At 47.0% G+C, this 20,368-nt stretch overlaps 1 protein-coding gene across 1 annotated transcript in view; it reads left to right on the forward strand.

Moving 5' to 3' along the window:
• GRK2 (G protein-coupled receptor kinase 2) overlaps positions 1–20,368 on the forward strand; it is a 345,084-nt gene that overhangs the window by 246,363 nt on the left and 78,353 nt on the right. Inside the window, exons 15-17 of the mRNA XM_085651617.1 lie at positions 6,395–6,495; positions 9,206–9,272; positions 9,594–9,689. Coding sequence (XP_085507743.1) covers positions 6,395–6,495; positions 9,206–9,272; positions 9,594–9,689 — 264 coding nt within the window. The remainder of the gene's footprint in view (positions 1–6,394; positions 6,496–9,205; positions 9,273–9,593; positions 9,690–20,368) is intronic.

Consider the following 20,368-nt stretch of genomic DNA (forward strand, 5'->3'; position numbering starts at 1 on the left):
ATGCTTCCATCCAAAACATCATTTGCTATCTACTACACTTGCAAAGATGCAATCTAGCGTATTCCTCTATACGTTTACACCTAGCAGCCTTGGCAGCCTACTTGCAAAATAGGCAACACCTGTCCCTTTTTAAGGTACCAGCCATCAAAGCGTTTATGGAAGGTCTCAAAAGAATCCTTCCCCCAAGATTGCCACCTGCACCAGTGTGGAATCTCAATGTGGTTCTAACAAGACTCATGGGTCCCCCATTTGAACCTATGCACAAATGTGAATTGCAATTCCTAACATGGAAGGTAGCCTTCCTTATCGCAATCACTTCCCTACGCAGAGTAAGTGAAATACAAGCCCTTACACTTGAGGAACCTTTCTTACAACTACACCGTAACAAAGTGGTTCTTAGGACAAACCCAAAATTTCTTCCAAAAGTGATTTCCCCTTTCCACCTTAACCAATCAATAGAACTACCGGTCTTCTTCCCAAATCCAGACTCGGTAGCTGAAAGGGCCCTACATACCTTAGACGTTAAAAGAGCCTTGCTTTATTACATCGACAGGACAAAACCTTTTCGAAAGACAAAACAACTCTTTGTTGCTTTCGCGCCACCACACAAAGGCAACCCGATCTCCAAATCAGGAATAGCCCGGTGGATAGTTAAATGCATCCAAATATGCTACCTCAAGGCTAAACGTACACTTACAGTTCCCCCTAGGGCGCACTCCACGCGTAAAATAGGGGCTTCTATGGCCTTCTTAGGCAATATTCCCTTAGAAAACATTTGCAAGGCAGCCACATGGTCTACCACGCATACCTTCACTAAACACTATTGTGTTGACGTGCAGGCCAAACAACAGGCCTCCGTGGGCCAGGCTGTCCTAAAAACTTTATTTCAAGCTGCTGCAACGGATACAGGCGACCACCGCTAAGGGGAGCACTGCTGTATAATCTATCCTCAGTGTGTGATCTGCAGCTCATATGCCTCGAACGGAATATGCTACTTACCAGTATGCATCTGTTCTTGGCATGTAGAGCTGCAGAGTCACACACGCCCGCCCGCCTCCCCGGGACCTGTATCTGTTCCAGCATCCGTCTTACTTAGACATTACACATGGACATCCTTTCTTTCTTTCTATATACTCCATCTTTTCCCATCATGGCGAAAAACAATCTGCCGATGGAGTGGATGCCCATGCGCACTGTTGTCCAGGGGAGGAGTCACCAACCTCGTGACCAAAGGCTTCTTCCGAAGACAACAACAACCTGCAATCATCCGAGCCCAACACCAGATGGCGATCTTATCCTCAGTGTGTGACTCTGCAGCTCTACATGCCAAGAACAGATGCATACTGGTAAGTAGCATATTCCATACACCACAACATTTATCTCCTGGCAGAACATCTCCCAAGTGTAAACAATCAAATTGCAGACCACCTCAGAAGACAGACAGTGGGGAGAGGATGTAGCCTTACGGCTAGAGCAGTCTACTTCGAAGCTGGGGAACCGGGTTCAAGACTTGGCAGGGACGCTCCACATCCTGTGATTCTAGGCAAATCACTTCATCTCCCCATGCCGAACAAAAATGTATGTGTCTGTCTATAACTAAACTGATGCTCATGTAAAGCACTCCGGTACTTGATTTGGGTCGAGTTTGCACTATATAAAACTCAACAAAGAAAAAATCCACGAGTGGGAACTTCATCCCCAAATTCTTCTTCCCTACTTTCAGGAATTGGTATTTCCTCACATAGACCTGTTCGCCACAGCGCGAAACGCAAAATTTCCAAGCTTCACCTCCAGGTTCCCACACCCACTCTCTAAAGGCAATGCCCTATTCATACAGAGCATGTGTATCTACAGGCAGACATGCAGGAGTCAATTGAAGGTTACTAGTTTGCATCTAATGATCTGGTTGTAATTTTAGTGAGTGAATCCCCCTTTATCACTTTCAGATAAACTGTATAACCACGGTTAGGTTTCTCGGTCAGACCGTCTATCTGTAGGGGGAGTTTGGTCAGGATTGCTGGATTTTTGGCCCGTGAAGTAGTCCGCGGAGGGATCCCGTGAGGTGCTCCCTGGCAGAGGGATCTTGCGCCTGTGACGACTCTCCTGCCTTTTGTTCCTGTGGCGCAGTTTCATTAGCAAAAGGAGTGGTGCTCCTACATGAGTGTGGAGCTAGCCCTGATCTGTGGAAAGAGGTCGAGACAGCACCCCTGTCACAGCGAGCCGGGCCTAAACAGAAGCTTCAGCACACCTGTGTCTGAAAATACAGATCTTTGTCAAGACCTTGACAGACAAGACCATCACACTAGAAGTGGAGCCCAGTAATACAATTCAGAATGTCAAAGCCAAAATCCAAGACAAAGAAGGTATCCCTCCAGATCACCAGAGGTTGATCTTTGCTGGCAAACAGCTGGAAGTCGGGTGCACCTTATCTGACTACAACATCCAGAAGAAGTCCACTCTCCATTTGGTCTTGCGTTTAAGGGGCGGTTAATCTTGTTTTACCTTAAGCTGTGTAACGATTTTGGGTATTAAATTGCGCCTTTTCTGCACTTTTGTTTCAATAAAAGTTTTTGCATGCACAGTACCGACATGCTATTGTAGGAAAGTAGGTTTCCGTTGCAGTAACGCCCTGCTCCTTTTTGCCAGACTACTGATGCACTTCGACTTGATGTACCCTGGGTCCCTGCCAATCAGGTTCCCAGTGCCTGTGTTCTTTCCCAAAACTAACCCAATTGGCATCTCTAGCCACAGGTCATCCCTACCTAGATTCAGCACTGGGACATTTCCTGCAAGCAGGTAAGTAAATACGGTTTGGTAACTTGCCTGTAATTTACTGAAAAAGCCTATTCATTTCAATGTACAGTATTTGCATAGTGTTGCCACCTACTGCATCCCCGTAAATCAAACAAAGTACAATTGCTATTGCATTTTCAAACTGTTCTAAATTCAGCAACTTATTACTGAAAAGTATTTAATGCTTACCTGTGCCAGGCTTGATTGGTTCTAAAAATAAAACAGTATATTTTTTATACAAACACAATTGGCCTAGAGTTCAGTTCTTGAGTGTGTGAATTCATTTGCTGACTGAGTGTGTACAACAAATGCTTTACACTGTCCTCTGATACTGCATTACTGCTCGGCCAAGCTACCATTTTAGAGAGTAAGGTTCTATCTAACTTTAACCTCTGCCTACCTCTGGAGTCACCTGGACTCTCTACACACTATACCTAATTTTGGTGTAGTATATGCAGAGCCAGTTTCCTACAGCTATGACTAGAATAAGTATGTTGCCTATGGGCTTATGTTCATATTGTATAGTGCTGTAGATTGAAATATAACCCACCCTCCAGTCGAGAGGTGAGCAGTAATCGTGCATATTCTTCTACTAAGTACACATTAGTTAAGAAATCACAATGTACACGGCACACACAGTGTACTCTCACCCGCTGTACTAAAAACAAATCTAAGGTGGAGTCAGTGCCCATACCCTAAAGGAGGAGTCTCGCAGCATCCTGTGACATTTAGCTTCTTCGAAGGGAAATAACTCGTAATGTTCAAAGCCAACACAAGGTAGCGGGAGTATCCAAAGAATGTGAATCTACAGCACTACACACTATGAGCCGATACTTACAGGATAAGTAACATTTTCCATATTAGCTATGAATATAAAGCAGTCAGTGTCTCGAATGCTCTGAAAGATGCAGTACATGATTTACCAACCACATCACAGATTTCTTACTGACTCTGGGGTTTCTTTTACACTTAGGATGCCGATACTGTGTCTGGCGAAGACCTCTATTGATAAGTGCTGGAACTCCAGCTTCCATATTTTCTCCTTCCTGCATTAACTTATTACCAGTCGGAGACTGCTTCTCTAAAACAAAATGGAACACTGGGAGACCTTTAACCTCTGTGAAATGACTTTAACACTGCCAGAGACATCACTTGCAGCTTATTAACCAGTGTACGGGGATGTCAGTTAAACCATAAGACATCACTCACTGCTTCTATTAACCTTGTAATCACCTTGAAGTAACATCTTAAACTATCCGAGATATCACTCGAATCCACCTGGATAACCAGCATTGGAAGACTTTTCCAGCATGACATCTTGCCTAGATTCACAACCCCAAAATACCTTTCCCACATTACGAGTAGATCAAATATATTTTTTTACTTTTAACACTTTTTAAAATCTGCAGTTCTTCCCTCCAGCAGGACTTTGTTGCTGTAAGCATCTGAGCTTGGCGAGGTGCTAACTCCATTACACAGGTCATTTGGAATAATTTTGTGTTTTTTTAAAATCATTTATTTTTGTGAGGATCTCTGAACACTCATTTTTATGTATTCATTTTCTTTCCAAAATCTTTGAGTATCCAATTTTCCCCTTTTTGTCATATTTTGTGGGGGTTTTGGCCATCATTTGAGGCCAGAAACGTCTTCTGCCAGGAGGTCTGATGTTTCTACTTTGTAAGCAGTTATTGAATTTCAGTGACTGAGTATTGCCTGGTTTAAAGGGATGCTATGATCCTACTGAGGGATAAAGGCAGCCTTCAGGAGAGTTGCCCATTTAACAGTGACTAGAGAGTGATTTCTTTTTGACTGACCCCATGTCCATTCTCTGGGTCTGGGAGGATGCAATGGCGAGGGTAAGAGTTCACCTGCAGGCCTGCCTCAAAGTCATGTGTTTCGCTCAAGCATCATGGTGAGCCATCTCTCAACAACTTGTTTTACATTATGGAGAAGAGTGTTGCTTGGCAGCAGCATTGGGCTGCTCTGGCTGGCTGGCTCCCCCCAATGGACCGGCTTGAAAGGATCAGTGTGTGGGCAGTTCTTTTTTTGGGGTGGGGGGGAGGGGGGGGTTCTGTGGGTAGTGAGTGGATCCATAAAAAAACGCACACATTGGTCTTTTCAAACGGGCACAGCTGCCAGTGCCCAACAGCCTGACCGGACAGGCCAGCTCAGCAGTGCTTGGAAGGCGGCCTGTGTTGAGTGTTCTCTGGGTCTGTCTCAGGGAGGCTCTTTGTCTCTGGTCCTGTGTCAGGGAGGCTCTTTGTCTCTGGTCCTGTGTCGGGGAGGCTCTTTGTCTCTGGTCCTGTGTCGGGGAGACTCTCTGTGTCTGGGCCTGTGTCGGGGAGGCTCTTTGTCTCTGGGCCTGTGTCGGGGAGGCTCTTTGTGTCTGGGCCGGTGTCGGGGAGGCTCTTTGTCTCTGGGCCTGTGTCGGGGAGGCTCCTTGGCCGGTGCTCAGGGAGGCTCTTTGTGTCTGGGCCGGTGTCGGGGAGGCTCCTTGTGTCTGGGCCAGTGTCGGGGAGGCTCTTTGTGTCTGGGCCGGTGTCGGGGAGGCTCTTTGTGTCTGGGCTGGTGTCGGGGAGGCTCTTTGTGTCTGGGCTGGTGTCGGGGAGGCTCTTTGTGTCTGGGCCTGTGTCGGGGAGGCTCTTTGTGTCTGGGCCTGTGTCGGGGAGGATCTTTGTCTCTGGGCCTGTGTCGGGGAGGCTCTTTGTCTCTGGGCCTGTGTCGGGGAGGCTCTTTGTCTCTGGGCCTGTGTCGGGGAGGCTCTTTGTCTCTGGGCCTGTGTCGGGGAGGCTCTTTGTCTCTGGGCCTGTGTCGGGGAGGCTCTTTGTCTCTGGGCCTGTGTCAGGGAGGCTACTGGGCCGGTGCTCAGGGAGGCTCTTTGTGTCTGGGCCTGTGTCGGGGAGGCTCTTTGTGTCTGGGCCGGTGTCGGGGAGGCTCTTTGTGTCTGGGCCGGTGTCGGGGAGGCTCTTTGTGTCTGGGCCGGTGTCGGGGAGGCTCTTTGTGTCTGGGCCGGTGTCGGGGAGGCTCTTTGTGTCTGGGCTGGTGTCGGGGAGGCTCTTTGTGTCTGGGCCGGTGTCGGGGAGGCTCTTTGTGTCTGGGCCTGTGTCGGGGAGGCTCTTTGTGTCTGGGCCTGTGTCGGGGAGGCTCTTTGTGTCTGGGCCTGTGCTCAGGATGCTCTTTGTCTCTGGGTATGTGCCAAGGATGCTGCTGGTGGCTGGGCGTCTGCTGAATGGGACCTTTTTCTGCATCTCTTGGGTTCTTTTTGCTGAGGAGTCTTCTGTGCCGAGGACCCTCCTAACCTGGTAAAACCGGTTTCATTGCAGTAGGATCCCAAAGAGATGTACGTTTTAGCCCTGTCGTCCTAGTCGTAAAGTGTAATTGTTGCCACACATGTCTTAAAAACGGTTTTAAAAAGTGTTGAAGTAAAATGTCCCAGTATCCCTCCTGATAACAGAGAAGGCGTTTTGGGATTATGAATATAAGGAAAATGTGGATGCTGGAAAACTTCAGCTACAGATATGAAAGAAGTGTATTTTTGTTTCTCCTCGGTTATAACCGACTCATCTCTGATGCTCTCCCTCCTCTTCTCCAAACATTGCAGGCAGTGGAACTTCCCGATGTGTTTTCTCCAGAGCTGCGCACCCTGCTCGAGGGGCTGCTGCAGCGCGATGTCAACCGGCGCTTGGGCTGTCTGGGAAGAGGGTGAGTTTGTGTGTTCCACTCCCTGGGCCTTCTTTCCTTTTGGTTATTGTCTGATATATGTTGCTGTCTCTCTCCTTGTCCTGAGATATAATTAGTACTAGAGGCATACATCTCCGACTCGCCTTACGACAAACCTCCAGAGCCGCGTGCCCTACAGTCATGAGTGCTCTGATCCGCAGCTACTCCGCAGTGTGGCCCAGGTGCACAGAGTGTATTGATTCCGACTTCTTTGATTACAAAAAATAGTGGCAATTTTCTAATGCAGACTAAGGAAATGCAATAAGACATTGCACAGTAATCCTATAGTGAAATTTATGATGGGCTAGAGAAGTCAGTCATGTGTCACATTGGCCTGATATGACTCACTGCCCAAGTTTTAAAAAGCGCTGGTTTATCAGTGTGAACATCTTCTAAAGTCATATGCTGTGCATTATCCTGCCATGTAGTTACTGGGTATGGAATTGCATCACATCTTTAAAAATGTTTGACTTTGCACGTCGACCATAGGTGGAACCATAATGGCTCCCAGTTCAGGCTGGACTGTTTCCATGAGGCACAGGGGGCCAAGACTGATTTGTATATAGCTGGGTCTGAACTGGGGTGGCGAAGTGAGCTAAAAAATGATGATGGATTCAACCCAGGTCTGTGACTGGGGGTGATTGTCTGAAAAGTTTCAGCACTCCGTCCATCATCTCCTTGTGTTTGCTTTGTTCACCCTAAGTTGGCAGGGTATGCCCAGACGTGGGTCCCTTGCTCACTTTGCCACTGGATTCAAGCTAGCCTGGCTGATAAGGGCTGTTAGCCCGAACCCGGTCCCAGGATGCTTGTTTCCGGTCCAGGGAAGACATGGCTTGGCAGTTCGGTCTGGACTGTTCCGATGAGGCACAGGGTCAAGACTGATTTGCATATATCTGTGTCCGAACTGGGGTGGCAAAGTGAGCTAAAGAACGATGATGGATTCAACCCAGATCTGTGACTGGGGGTGAGTGTCTGAAAAGTTTCAGCACTCCGCCCATTATCTCCTTGTGTTTGCTCCCTTTGAGGTCTACCATAAGCGCAATATGTCACCATCCTGTAACAAGCATCCAGTACATATGTTCTGTCTGCCGAACAATCACAATTTAGAAAGTTGTTATGCATGCTCCCATTTTAAACCTAAAACTAAAAACACTAGAGACAAACTGAGGTTAGTTTATTGGGCTAAAATGGAAATGTCAAGGGATTAAGGTTAAAAAAAAGTCCAATAAACATAAGCCATCTATTTTTCGAATGGTTTTGTTTGAGGTTGAGATGGAGGTAGCCACAGCTGAAGATCCCTAGGGGAACATTTACTGACTTGGGTGTTGAAGTTCTTCAGTTACTTTGAAAAAATCTCAGTCAGCCTTCAAAAGACTCTAGAGCATTAATGTCTCGAAGTGATCAGACATTCGAGCACAAAAAATCAACTTCCAATTCGAAAGAAAACCTCTCTACGTCAAACCAATCCTAAGTTGAGTGGTCATTGAGAAGCAAACATCCCTCTGGGTCAGCAATAGCCGACACCGGTAAGGATAAACCTAAACATGTCAAACTGACTTCTAAGGGTCTTCAGATTCGAAGAGTGGCTGTTGAGTGGAAAATTCATACATAAAGTCATTTAAATGTGAGACTACTTACAAAGTTCTCAAAGATGTTGATGTGAAAAATCTCTACACTCAAAAAAGAAATCCCTCGAGACAGAAAAACGTATTTACTCCAGAAAAAACTGGCATTTCAGGATGACCTTTTAGAACATAACTAGGGAGACAGTCTGAATCTCATGGAATATCCAGGTCACGCCCTTCTACGTTCCCAGAGGGCAGGAGAGGAGGAAGATCATTTAGAAAAAGAGGGACTTCTAGAAATGCCTAATGTAGAGAAAGGTGTGCCTCACTCACAAGAAAATGCAGGTTTAATATGGCATAATATAGACACTGATTCCTCTTAGGAGGAGATGGAACTGTATCCTTCAAGGGCATCCCCTCCAGATGACATGGTGTTTATCGCAGGGGTATCCAAAGGGTGACAGATACTTAAGAGGTACAACTAGAAGAGCAACAGGAGGACTCCCCTCCCCTTAGAGACTCTAGAACCCTATCCAATGAGCATGGTTTTTTTTCTCTTGCCTATGTTCCCAAATATAATACAGAATAGAAGAGGATTCAATCTGCAAAGGAGACCATTTACGTCCCTTTAAAATCATCTTGGAGCTTGCAGCACTTCTAGATTCACGTGCAACCCTCCTACGTCCAGATTCACGTGCAACCCTCCTACGTCCAGATTCACGTGCAACCCTCCTACGTCCCCGGTGAACTATAGCTGGGATATGATTAAAAAGAAAAAGAATCCAACATGTTGTTCACATGAAGGGACATTGTGGGCTTGTGGTCGAGGTCCTATTCATTCATATTCTTTGACGCCCATCCAGAGCAGGGAAAGAGTTTGTAATCCAGCACTTCCAGACCCCACCACTAGATTGCACAATTCTGACCAGACTTTTAATCTAGGAGAGCTTGGTTCACTCTCATTCCATGTTTTTCCCCAAGGGACAGCGCTGTCCTCTGTTACCTTCTTTCATACAAGTATAGAGCAGAGCAGCTAAACTTAAGTCTGTCTATCTTCCTCTGTATTGTAACCTACTGAGATCCTGGCCATGTTCAAATGCTGACCTTTTCTCTCCTTGCCTTTCTAGCGCCCAGGAGGTGAAAGAGGAGCTGTTTTTCCAAGGCCTGGACTGGCAGATGGTCTTCTTACAGAAGGTGAGGTTAGCTGCTGATGCCCTAGAGGTGCACATGGCTATCACGAGTGAGGCATGGAGGGTGGTGGACCCTGTTTTAAAGTGACTCCAAGGCAGTAAATGTGGCTGGCATATATACCCTAGGGTAGCAAAACTTCGGAGTCAGAAAGTCTTCATTGGGGCCGGAGTACTAGAGCGTTGGGCTGAAGAAGTAATAGAGCAGTGGGAGTGGGAATGGATGGGAGCCACATCAACTAAGGCAGTGCATGAGGCAATTAGATGGCACATGACGGGCAAGTGGGTTTCTTGGCCTGTGTTTTAAATGCCACTTTTTTTCATGCAGTACCCACCTCCGCTCATTCCCCCACGAGGGGAGGTGAACGCCGCAGACGCCTTCGACATTGGCTCGTTTGATGAAGAGGATACCAAAGGCATTAAGGTAACAATTCTATCTTCTTGTGCTCTGCTCTGACCTGGTCGCCCAAATCGGCAGGCAAGTAGACCAGTCTTTAGTTCTCCAAATTCTGTTCATCTGCCCGGAGCCTCTCAGTGCTGACAGTGGCCACAGCTGACCCTGAGCATTCCCTCACAATAGACTGAAGCGGTGGATCAGCTTGGCATTGTGCCTGGGCAGTACCTGGCACTGTGCCTACAGAGCTTTCTGCAGCAGCATGGTATGCCCCAGACAGCTCGGCAGTCGTGGGGTCTAATACGGGGTCATCTTTCCCCTCTCTGTAAGTGACAGCTGGTGCGTGGAAAGCCTTGAGATGCAGGAAGAAGGGTGCCATGCTCTGGATCGGAGACATGCATACATTTTAAAGGCTCACTTTAAATGTATATTGGCTGTGCAGTTACTAAGCGTTCCTCAAGATGATCCATGTTTGTAGTCAGCTGGTGCCTGCTTCACCTTCTACGACTCTGTGCCAGTTTCAAGCAGCAGGTGTCGTCCTGTGGGTGAACACACTTGCTGCTGTGAGACAGTCCGGGTCCCCTGCCTTTTTTTAATGTCTGCATTGAGAGTGGAGTTGAAAGTTCAAGCTTGGTGCGCTGAGAAAGAACTTGAAATTCAACACGTTTATTAGTTGTCTTTTGCTTTTCTGTCCAAGCCCGCTTTTTCCTTCCCATGCGCTGCAGTGCATTTTGACTACTATTGCATCACCCATAGGTAGTCACCTGGGCCTTAGCACTGTTCATCCTGCTCTCTTTCCTGGCCTCTTACCCTGTATTCATTCTCCACTCTCCCAATGCCTCTGCCTCTACTCCTGCTCCATCATCCTCCCTTTTCATTTTGTCTCCATTTGTCGCTTCTCATTCCTTACATTTGACTTTTGTCTTCTTTATTTACTGTTGTCTCCATCCCTCTGCCTCTACTTCCCTGCTCTTTCTAAATGTCCTCACTGCAAATGTAGGCCAAAATGAATCTCAAACTGACCTACAAGCAATGACTGTCAAGATGGCATTCACAACAAAGTGTAGATGGTGAGGAAGAAAGTGTGCAGTAGAGTGAATTAGAAGACGAGGTAAATATAGAGGAGAGGTTCAACAACCGGGCAAAGCATCACGTGTTTGTGTTGCTGCAGAACATACCAATGCAGGGGTTACAGCTGCTTGGGATTGAGAAACACAGAGAAGAACCTAAAACTAAAGTTGATTTGTCTTGAGATAGGGATGAACATCTAGTAGATATACATGAGTTCCTGCGCTGATCAAATTAGTTTCTGCACATTCAGAAAGAGTGAAAGACTGTCACAAACCGGTCCAATCTTGTTGTAGAGCTGAGCTTCAACACAGATACAGCTGAACCCCTGTACACATAGCGCAGAGTCTAGGAACAGATGGAGCCAAGGGCATATAAATATATTGTTGAGCTCATTTCAGACACTTTATTTCTTGCACTGTGTGTATGTATGTGTGTGTGTATATATATTATCTACTGGCGGTCGCCAGTAGATAGTTCTAGTTAGGACCCTGTTTCCATAGGAAATCCGCAACATTCTATTTGGAATAACTTTGGCGCCGGTCGACGAATCCTCGCGAAATTTTCAAAATAGGTGGGGCGCTACGCTCCGCTCCTACCCTGAAAGTCTCGGGGGGGATTCGTCAAGCGGGGGCTGAGAAAAAAGGGGGGTCCCAAAACGCGTTTTTCCCATGCATTTTTCCATAGGACCTTTAGACACAGCTACAGCCCGAACGGCCGAACAGAGTTACTTGAAATTTGGCAGAGAGGTAGTCCTCAGGTCAAGGAAGTGCCTTTTGTAGGTTTGGTGTAAATCTGTTCAGTAGATCCTGAGAAAATAGCATTTAAATCAATATATATATCTGTGGCAGCTTACGGTGCGCTTACCGTGCGCTTACGGTAAGCTTACCGTACGCGTACGGTGCCGTGCGCGAGCGCGATTCTGATTGGCTGTTAGATCTAAGTAAACATTCGAATCGGTCGAAACCAGGAAGCGGCGGCCGCCATTTTCTCCCTCGCACTCTGAGTGGGGCAGCAAAAACAAAGGCAAAAAACATCTAAAGGGGCTGTATATTCAGTTCTTAACCACCTAGCATTGATGAAGGTGTCCCCAAAGAACCCCCAAGGCCAAAAATTCAATTTAAATTTTTTTCGAAAAATCGCCGATTACGTTTACTGTACGCGTACGGTAAAAATTAATTAAAAAAAAAAAATTATCCACACTATCAACACCCCGTGTGCAAATGGTGCCCGCAGGGCACCATTTGTGCAAAGCATAATAAATTTCTGAACATGTTAAAGATTACCATGCAAAACGAAGCGCATAATATGTCCTCCATGTGCGCACGGTGCGCGAAGCGCATCGTGCGTACATGGCCCATCTAGCGTAACGTGGGCACGCGGAGCGCGAAGCGCACCGCGTGCTCTTCGCGCACCGTGCGCGCACGGAACGAACTGCGTTAACTGGGCGCGCACGCCACGAATGGCGTAAAGTAACTTAGCATTTTAAAAAAACGTACAAATTCACTGAAAAAACCATAGGTTTCACACACGTTATAGTTAGGAATTAGCATTTAAAAAACCTTGCAAATTCACTGAAAAAACCATAGGTTTCACACATGTTATAGTTAGCTGGACATTTTACTGATAAAAAACCAATGAAATTCCCCCGTTATAGTTAGTGCAGGCAACTATAACTCACGCGACCGCAATCCTTTGCTGATGACATAGGTGTCTTTATGAAAAAAAAATATTTGTAATATATGTATAGCTACAATTTAATGGAAGAAGACATGGGCAAATAAGTGTCTAAATACAGTATTAGCATCAGCAGAGGATTGCGGTCGCGTGAGTTATAGTTGCCTGCACTAACTATAACGGGGTCATTTCATTGGTTTTTTATCAGTAAAATGTCCAGCTAACTATAACATGTGTGAAACCTATGTTTTTTTCAATGAATATATATATATATATATATATATATATATATCGAGCGAGAGAGAGATCGAGCGAGAGAGAGATCGAGCGAGAGAGAGATCGAGCGAGAGAGAGATCGAGAGAGAGAGAGAGATCGAGAGAGAGAGAGATCGAGAGAGAGAGATCGAGAGAGAGCGATCGAGAGAGAGAGATCGAGAGAGAGAGATCGAGAGAGAGATAGAGAGAGAGATAGAGAGAGAGATAGAGAGAGAGAGAGATCGAGAGAGAGATAGAGAGAGAGATAGAGAGAGAGATAGAGAGAGAGAGAGAGAGAGAGAGAGAGATCGAGAGGGAGAGAGAGATCGAGAGAGATCGAGAGAGAGATCGAGAGAGAGATCGAGAGAGAGAGATCGAGAGAGAGAGATCGAGAGAGAGAGATCGAGAGAGAGAGATCGAGAGAGAGAGAGATCGAGAGAGAGAGAGAGATATCGAGAGAGAGATATCGAGAGAGAGAGAGAGAGAGGGAGAGGGAGAGAGAGAGGGAGAGAGATATCGAGAGGGAGACGGAGAGGGAGAGAGAGAGGGAGAGAGATATCGAGAGGGAGAGAGAGAGGGAGAGAGAGAGAGGAGAGAGAGAGAGAGAGATCGAGATCGATCACGGGCCGAGTTGACCTATTTCAGTACTCATTCCAACAAAGTAACAGCTGATCTCTGTGGGGACTGATGTACTTGGCACCAGCTCTTGTTCAATGGAAGTACAACAGACCTCTCTCCCAGGTTAGTCTCCAACATTGCCTGTCAGTGATGGGACGAGAGGAGGAGGTGAGAAGGAGGATGACAGTCAGAGAGAAGGGACTGATGAAGAAATTGTGGAGCGAGGTAGAAGAGATAGAGAATAGTGAAAAAGAAGAAAGCCAAAGTGTGAGAGAATATGGAGGGAAAAAAGGAGAAGGAAATGATTGGAGAATGTGACTGAGACAGTAAAGACGAGAGGAGCGTGAAATGAGGGATGGCAGAGTGAGTGATTTGTGAACAAGCTGTACAACGATGATGCTAAAGCACATTGTACAGCAGTTTTCACTGATTCCCTTCACTCGACATGTGAGTGTCGTCTTTTCCATGCTGACAATGGATGCTGCAGATTCTAATCTCTAAATAAACATTCTGGACACCAGCACCTGGACGTCTGGGGACCCGAGTTTGAATCCAGCTTGGCATCTGACTGAAAACTGTGCAGTTATGGGCAAATCAATTAATCTCACTGTGCATAAACTTTAAATATGAGAGATGCTATTGTAAGTGTGTGTGTAATTGAAAGATTTGAACCCCACTAGAGATCACTTCCCATAATGTATAGTGCTCCGGTTATAACCAGCTTGGTCTTTGCAATATAAATATCAACACACACTTGTTTTTACATTGTGAGCAGGTATTCCAGTTGGTGAATGCCCATATCTTTTGAGCTCTTGGTGACCCATCCTCATTATGTGACTGCCAGATATAAGCCCCCCATATATGTATTAATCCCAGTACATGCTCCACTTCATTAATGTGATTCATATGTCTACCCCTCTGTCTCTGTGGGAGCACATACATCTGCTAATTGGTAGATCTTGCCAAAACATCATCTTGTTCCTTGGAACTGTTTATTGTGTGACCTGTTTCAATTTACTAAGTAAAGGCACCTTGTAATAAGGCTTCAGTTCTTTCTTTTCTGTGTATCAAAAAGACCAGACACAGGACTCACTTAGTACCATCTTGCAGACTCAGTGCTTAATTTGAGACAGTGATTGCTGGTGCTCGGCACCTGCAATTAATCGGTTTCCAGTGTTTGGCACTGGCACTTAATTGTCATCACCTCTCTTATGACACTGTGTCACATGGTGTTGCTGTTCATCTAATTTAGAGATGAGCAGAACAAAAGTTGTTTATTAATACAATATGTAGGAAGGTGGAATCTGACTGCATGTTTGCCCCCACTTTTTTCCTGGTGTTTTGCTGGTTTTCGACTTAGTTTGGCTGGGATCCTGCTATTCAGGACCCCAGCCTATCTGCCTTCCCCTTTAAATTAATTACAAGTACTTTAGGTACACTCCAGATTGGATTCTGGGGTACCCTTATAAGTCCCTAGTATATGGTATACTATGTACCCAGGGCATAGGTACTACAGAGGCCTACCAGGAGCTGCAGCATGCATTGTGCCACCCCTGGGAAGCCTTCCAAAATGACACCACAGGCCTGCTGCTGCAGCCTGGGTAAGGCGGTGTATGCACCCCTTACTGAGATATAGGTTACCTATATCTCTCCAGATCACTGCACATGTAAACCTGTCACTCACCCCTATGGCAGGCCTTAACAATCCTGAAGGCAGGGTGCTGGGTTTCATGTGAGAGGGTGCCCATGCATGAGCAGAGCCCCTCTGCAGCTTTCGGAACCTTTATTCCGGGGTTGTTTGTGATGCAGCCAAACCAACCATGCTAACTTTGGAATGGCTGCATGGAAACAAGTCGTGTTTGGTGTCAATCACCTGGGAATCATACTCCCACACCAGTAACTGGTGTGGGAGGTATGATTCCACCCTACTAGAGGGAGAAACATGACAGCACCGGAAACCCAGTACCAGCTTAACAGACCCTGGCATCACAAAATGGATGCTGCCAGCCACAGACACGAGTCTGCCCTCCTGCTGCTGGACAAAACTCCTGCAGGGGAGGCCTGGACAATAGGTTTCCTGTCACAGGGAGGTGTAACCACCTCCCAGACAGGCTTTAGTGTATTGGGGCTGGGTGGGTGCACTCCAAGAGTGCTTTGAAGTCTGCACTGGGGGCACATTTGGTGTCCCTGTGCATAGTCCAGCTCAAACCGGTTGCAGGGGCTACCAGCCCCTGCTCTGGTGCGAAACTGGACAAAGGAAATGGGTGTAGCCACCCCACTTTCCTGACCCTCCCATAGGTGGGTCCCTAGAGTTTGTCCCACCCCTTCCTTGGGTATAAGATGAGAACCCCTGGCTACAGGAGTTTAGATTTACCTGGATGAAACTCTGATACATAATCCAGGAACTTCGACGATCTACAAGGCGCTAGATGACTGAAGAATCTCCCTTGGAGTAAAGGAGTTACTCTCCTGCAAGGCAGGCACCTAAGACGCATCTGACCGGTTTGCATCATCGGACTGAGACCCGTAGCCCTCGTGGGGACCGTGGAACAAGAACCCCTGGACACCGTGCACATTTGCAAGTGCATATGCTTCTCGTCGATCCTTGAGGCTGTGCTTTGGGCTACTTGTAGTCCACACCCCGAGCAGTGTCTCCACCGAAGATTACTGGCGTACACTCACCAAGTGTCCCTTGGGCTGGTTTTGTGTGATTCCTCTTGAGGTCCCTTCGTGATCCCTGGTCCCGTCGACTGGTGGGTCCCTGTGAAGGCAACTCTAACTTTAATTGGGCTTACCTGGTTGCTCCAGACGTGCCCTTACTCCATCGCTTGGGGAGTCCCCAGGACCTTGCTGGTCCGCACCGAAGCATCTTTTCTCTTCCTGCGTGGGTTGCTGTTGCCAAGGCTTGTTGGGTTCAATCCGAGCACCGACATCGCAGCACTCGACATCCTTCGTGGGACAGCTCACCTCCGGACATTGGTCATTGTCAACATCTTCTGGTCCCCATGGCTGCAGAGTCAAGCATCCTATCTTCTCACCTGAAGCACCCGACATTGGTGGGCATTCGTCTATCGTGCCCCTGGTCACTGGCAAGTGACCCAGACTGTCCCCTCTGCTTTCAGGTTCTTCTGATCTTCGATCCAAGCTTGGATCACACCGGACACTTTTCTTCTTCCCGGCAGCAGCACTTTGCAGCAGATCGCCATTGAAATCAACGACAATTCCTGACACCATTTGACACCTATGCACCCAGCTTCCCTGGGTGAGGTAACTCGAGAACTCCGGTGCTCCTGTGGGTTTTTGCCCTAGAACCCCCTTAGTCTAAAGGGGTTTGCTCAAAGTCCTCTCCTAAGTGTCCTTAACTTCTAAAATTCCAACCGCGACTTTCCCATAGAATAGTATGGGGCTCGTGCCTGTGTTCGCACACTGCACGCGTCCCCCGTGGGTCTCCTGTGTCACTACCTTGGGTGGTTCCTTGGGGTCCCAGCGATTCTACGTGCTCTAGATGCTGTGTCTAGTCAAGTCGTGGTCTTATACCGCTTTCTTAGTATATAGTTTGGTCCCCCCCCCCCCCCCGGGCCCATTGTATATTGTGCTACTTATTGCTATTTTAGAACTGTATTATTGTGTATCTTGGACTCTAATCTCATAAAGAGATTAGTAGTGAGTGTTTAGAAATAAATACATATATTTTATATATACCTTGTGTGGTTCTCCTTTCATTTAGTGATTCAAGAGGTTATAATCTGGTAAACCAAGCTGCTTTACATTCCTTGGAGACTTAGCCTGAAGGCTGCTCTCCATAGCTACCACTAGGATAGCTTTCAATAAACGTTGTCTTTAAACCTATTCATCAATCAGGGCTGTTTGGACTGGTACAAGGTGCCCACTTTAATTAGTGGACAGCATATACCAGGCCAACTTCTCACACAATATACATTAAAAATTACTAATACCCGCCTCCCCAGTCATTCTTTTAGCTTTGGGGTCCTGGAATAATCGGAACGGTCGCACTTGAAGGCCAGAGGATGGTTAGTAGTTGTTTTGGTGCCGTCATTGGCAGCGATGACAGGTGGTGCCAGCTGCAGCAGCCTCCTGGTCAGAGCCCTGGCACTTACTATTTTATAAACAAAGCACTGTGCAGACTTATGATGCGCACAGGTCTGGTGGACACGCTTGAAGCTCCAGCGGTGCTAAATGTCTCGGGTGAAAGCCCTGATAAAGCCAATAGATCTGGCTAGAAAATAGTCATGCATCAATTCTGTTTGCGTGTGTTAGATACACACATGTTTGCTTTGCTAATGTGTGTTCTCACACTGGATCAGAGGATGCGGCCGCCCTCATTGCCTGAATTGGTAGCGCCACCCCCCACCCCCCCAACCATGGCTTGAACTACTGCTTCCCCGACCTACCCCGAAGTTCAAGTATAGTTGGCCCTTTATTCGGCTGTGTGGTTGCTGCCGTCCTCGTGGAGCATCATTCCTTGGGTGCCCTCTAAGAGAATCAATTAAATTGTCATAAAACGAGCTCTCTTGCAGTGAAACTCATGTATACGGCGGGGGGGGGGGGGCAGTTAAAAACGCTCTGCTGTCAATGCAGCGTCCGTCCTCTGGTTTGCCTGTCAGTGACATCGACGTAGCGATGGCTCCCTCGTGTGGCCATTTGGCAGAAACACGATTCAATGTGACCGTATGTATAGCACAGAAGAGCTCTCGGCGTGTTTGCGTGCCACTGACGTCACACGCAGACGCCATCTTCGTTTGGGACAAACTTCTGGTTTGGATTTTTTGTATCTATAAAACACGGACTTAAGCCCGTAGGAGTCTAGGCGCTTAACCTAAAAAAAAGGGTAACTGGAGAGAGAGAAGCTGATAAGTCTAAGCCTAGGAGAAAAGAAGCTACAGGATAAAAAGCCAGGATTAAAAAAAATCTGAACATCCACCCAATATAAATTGATGTGGTACGTAGAGTCATTGAAAGATACTTTATCTTACCTATATTCGCTTTCAAGAATGCGGCTGCCCGCGGCCCCCACAGGGGGCCACCCTAAAAAGGGCGGCCCCTTTAGTGCCATTTGGGCACTTCCCCACCCCCACTACTAATGCGGGACTCTAGGAGGAGTCCCCTTACCAGGCGCCTCACTTCTGGCGCGCTGAGGAGGTGGGGAGGTATTTATGCCTCCCCCGGCCATCTTGGCGTCATCTTTGCGCCGGACACGCTGTCTCCCACCCTACCCCTTAACTGGCGTGGGGTTGGCAGGCGAAGTACATAGAACGTTGTAATGTTTGCTTTTGTTGTTGCAGGCGGAGTTACAGGGTTATCTGGAAGCATATGGGTACAGAAGGGTACCTCTGTGTGGGACAATAGGGGTGTCGGAGCCAAATCCCAGGAGCCTCATGGGAGGGCCTGGAACAATTACGTTGGCCCCCGTTAGTCCTTTGGGCAGTTGTGGGTCTGAACAACCGGGGGATTGCCTTGCTACGCTCCGCCCTGAAAGGGGCGTGAGTAATAAGGGACCAATGAGTCACGTGATCCAGTAAGGGGATCACCCCCCTAAGGGTAGCGCTGATTGGATTCTCCACAGTGGTTGGCTCATCAGGCGGGCAGGGCAGCATAGGTTGGTACAGCTGCCTGCCCTTGGATCGCCCGCAAGATAACCCACCATAGTGCATACTTTTGTATGAAATAAACCTGCAGCAATATTTTCTCCAACCAAAAGTTGTGTTGTGTATCTATTTATGCATGCCTACTATGTTGTGGTGTGGGTGGGGTGTGTTGCCAATAATGGCACTATGCATCGGTACAGTAATTCTACAACCTTTTTGAATACTAAAGTAGCAATTTGCCAGTTCTTAGGCCTTGCATGACTTTATTTTCTGCTTTTCTTTGGCATTCATTATTGGGAATATGACATATACCCGTACGTAACTTTGTTCAACTTTTTATGTTAAAGTGCATTCAGTGTCTTAAAAAAAAAAAAAAATTGTGGCTCGTATCCTGATGTAAATTCTAGCACTAATGGACGATCTCCTGTTTTTCTGATCAATTTGCAAACGCCCTCTCTTTGCACTTGCATCATGCAACAAACCAGGATTGGTACATATCTAACAAAATTATCTGTGATTAACGGTTTGGTTTTTCGCTCGTTTGTTAGTAGTTACTGAGAATATGAGGAATTAAGGATTTAACTTTGTCGCATGAGTTCCATACCGCTATGCGTGCAATGAAGAGATGAATATGGTAACCTTTTTGGCAGCCAGCACTGTACATTAACATATAGCATTTTGTGCAAGCTTCTTTGTCATGTGCAGTTAGTGATAAATCCCAGGTCCCAATTCCTTTACTACTGAAGCTCTACTTGAGTCTGATAAGCCCTGAAGTAAGCTACCCATAGATATTTACTTTATTTATTTATTTGCAAAGTTTTAAATAGCGCTGGCTAGACCCGAAGGTATCGGAGCGCTTTACATGAGGACCAGCGAGTTACAGGTTACATAATTACATCAATTACAGGAGCCAAGTATAGACAAAAGGAGAAAACAAAAGACATGAGATTACACAGTAATATGTGGTATTAGCGCGTAGAATAGCCAAGACGCACTTCTTATGGGGAAAAGGAAGGTAAGGTAGAGGGGGAATGGTAAACGGGTAAGGAATGCAGAAGAGTCAGGCAGACCGGCAAGGCGCAAAAGTACAACAGGGGGAACAAAGCAGTCAGGGTGAAAGACAGTATATGAGGGGTGGGGTGTGGGAGGCCAAACAGGGTGGCGTGGGTGGGGGTAGTAGACTAGAAGAGAAGGATAAACAGGCGATGGGTCAAAACCGCCAAGTTGGAGAACCCACAGACGCCGATAGCAATTATCCCCAAATGGCGGGATATACAGACACAAATCAAAGGTAGCTGAACTCCACGGCTCCAAGCAGGGCTGTAAAAGGGGAGGCAGCCAAAGAATTATGGAGGGAGGAGGCGGGGGAGGGAAGGAAACACAACAAGGAGATGCGGGAAAACCATGTCAGATGTCCGGCTGGGTAGGTGACGGCTGAGGGAGTGAACCGGAGCCAGACTCCTCTATAGATGCATGGCACAGCTC

Source organism: Triturus cristatus, chromosome 4_1, assembly GCF_964204655.1.
Source record: "Triturus cristatus chromosome 4_1, aTriCri1.1, whole genome shotgun sequence".
NCBI classification, from domain to species: Eukaryota; Metazoa; Chordata; class Amphibia; order Caudata; family Salamandridae; genus Triturus; species Triturus cristatus.